The following is a 2,598-nucleotide window of genomic DNA, read 5'->3' on the forward strand; positions in this document are numbered from 1 at the left end:
GGCTGGTGGGGAGCTGGGGGGGGCTGCGGGTTGCCGGGCTCTGAGTCCTGTCCCTGCTGTGGGCGCAGAGGGGTGTGCAGGGCCGAGCATGTCTCCCCTTTCCTGCCCTGGGGTGTGGGGGTCCTTTCACCCTGGCAGGCTCTGCCCTGTGTTTGTGCCACTCTCGTGGCCTGATACGGGTGGACGAGCCAGGGCACCCATATCAGCAGGGGAAATGTGGGTCTGAATGTCCGCTGGGGCTGGGGCTCCTTGCAGGCCTGAGCACCCATTACAGCTGGTGAGGGTGTTTCCGCAGGGTCTCCCGAGGCTGTTTACCTGCTGGCAGTGAGCGCAGATGGGCACTGGCTGGCCGCAGTCAGCGGGGACTGGGCAATCCACATCTACAACCTGAAATGCTTCAAGGTAGGGGCAGGTGCTGGAGAGTGCTGCGGGAATGATCCCTGCTGCCCTACTGCCTCGGGGGGGCTGAGTGAGGGTGGAGTCAGTGTGTAGGACCCCTCCCTGGAAGCGATTGCTGTGTCCCTGGAGCAGGGGGTGTGGGAAGGGGAAGGAGTGGGGTGTCAGACATGGCCCCGGTTGCTCCTGTCAGCGTGCTGTCCTCTCCTGCCCTGCAGCATCACTGCATGGTGCCCACCTACAACTGCGCAGTGACAGCACTCGCCATCCACCCAGTCACCAACAACCTCGTTATCGCCTACTCAGACCAGCAGGTATGAGCTCTCCAGGTCACAGCCCTCTTGGCCCTGGTTTCTTCCCCGTGACTTTTGCCCTGGCCTTGAGGCTTTCTGGCTGCACCGCTCGGCAGGAGAGCCGTGGCTCCGGGCAGGCACAGGGACCTGGCTGGCCTTTGCTGCCCGCTGTCCCTGGCAGGACCCTGTCCTCATGCAGCACACGTGGCCTGGCTTCAGCGGGGGCTGCCCATGCGCCGGCATGGGGTTGGTGGCGCGGAGGAGCGGACCTCACGCGCCGCACAATGTGCCTCTCCTGCCTCTCCAGCTGTTCGAGTTCAGCATCCCCGAGAAGCAGTACACGGCCTGGAGCCGCATGGTGCAGAACTGTGGGCTGCACAGGGTCTGGCTGGAGAGGGACACGCCCATCACCCACATCACCTTCAACCCCAAGAACCCCTCACACATCCTGCTCCACGACGTCTACATGTTCTGCATCCTCGACAAGTCCCTGGTGAGCCCACGTGCCTGGGCGGGAGGGCTGGGTTTGTGCCCAGGGCATCTCCCCTGCCTGGCCCGGCTGTCCCCGTCCCTGCTGGGAGCGGAGGGAGGGGTGTGCAGCGCCGAGGTGGTGGTGGTCCGGGCAGCTCTGAGGTGTACCGTGCACTCTCTTCGCAGCCCTTGCCGGACAACAGTGCCCTCCTGATGAACCAGAGCACCCTGAAGCAGCTGCCAGAGAATGCCAGGCAGCGGCAGCTCCACGCCTTCAAGATCTGCAAGAAGTTCCAGGTGGGTGACGGTGTCGCTGTGCCTGTGCCGTGTCAAGGAGGGGTGGCTGGGGGGTGCTCTGTGCCCGCGGTCCCTGTGGCCGCACCTGCTCCTGTGCCCCGTCGCTCCTGGTTCCGTACCAGCGCTGGGCACCCACATGGCAGAGCAGAGCTCGGTCTCGGTCCCCATCATGGCACAGCTGCGATCTCGTGGGCTCCGATGGCCCAGCAGCTCCTGCAGCGCAGCCCCCAGGCAATGCCCCTGGTTACGGCAAAGCCGGAGCCGGCTGCAGGGCAGCTCTGTGCAGCCAAGCCCGGAAAGCCAAGGCGGAGGGGTCCTCTCACCTCCTGCCCCCTCCCTGCCCTGCAGCCCCTGCTCTTCGCGGATCTCCTGGACGAGAACTGCCTCGTGACGGTGGAGCGGCCCATCATGGACATCAAGACCCAGCTGCCGCTGCCCGTCCAAAAGAAGAAATTTGGCACCTGAGAGCAGAACAAGCCACTCCAGCCACAGAAACTGTGTGTGTTGCTTTCCTAGGGTGCTGTAGGAATAAACCCCACTGTTCTGTACGGCTGCAGGCTCAGGGCTCGTCCTTGCCTGACAGGGCTCCCTGGTGTCAGAGCAGCAGGTCAGGATGACACCAGCCTGAGCCTGAGGACACTGCCGCCTCGTCCGTGCCAGTCCTCCCGGTGCTGCGGGGACGAGGTGGCACCCTGGAACTGCTGCCTTCTCACTGGCTGCTCTGCTGGGCAGCCTCAAGTCATGGCATTGGCTTCTCTCTCACCGTGCTGGCCATCAGCCGGGTGGGTCGGTGAGTGCTGGGGTGCTGCCTGGCGCAGGGGACTCCCATCCCCTAGTGAGCTGGGCTCCGGACAGACAGCGATTGCTGGTGCTTAGCACCCATGTGCAGCGCCCCCAGCTGGGTGAGCAGCCTGTGCCCCTGCTCCATGCCTTGGGAAAGGTACCGGCTCACCCAGCTGGAGCTTGCAGCTGCATGCTGGTGGGACTGGGGTGTAGTGGGGTCCCTCTGCCAAACAACTGCTCTTGGCACGCACGGCTGTTAGCTGGAAAGCCGGACACCTTCTCCTCCAGCCCTTCCAGTAACACCAGTACCCCATTTCCAGTTTATGCTTGTACCCTCCCTGGCAGGACCGAGCAGGAT

General features: G+C 64.2%; 1 protein-coding gene across 1 annotated transcript in view; it reads left to right on the forward strand.

Moving 5' to 3' along the window:
- Positions 1 to 1,922, forward strand: part of CIRH1A (cirrhosis, autosomal recessive 1A (cirhin)) — a gene marked incomplete at its 5' end in the record, with an annotated part of 4,457 nt that extends 2,535 nt beyond the window's left edge. The window contains 5 exon segments of the mRNA XM_010285996.1: positions 288 to 402; positions 615 to 710; positions 997 to 1,182; positions 1,347 to 1,457; positions 1,806 to 1,922. Of these exon segments, the coding sequence (XP_010284298.1) occupies positions 288 to 402; positions 615 to 710; positions 997 to 1,182; positions 1,347 to 1,457; positions 1,806 to 1,922 (625 nt within the window).
- Positions 1,923 to 2,598: the final 676 nt, after the last annotated feature.

The sequence above is a fragment of the Phaethon lepturus genome, unplaced genomic scaffold (assembly GCF_000687285.1).
Source record: "Phaethon lepturus isolate BGI_N335 unplaced genomic scaffold, ASM68728v1 scaffold26234, whole genome shotgun sequence".
NCBI lineage: Eukaryota > Metazoa > Chordata > Aves > Phaethontiformes > Phaethontidae > Phaethon > Phaethon lepturus.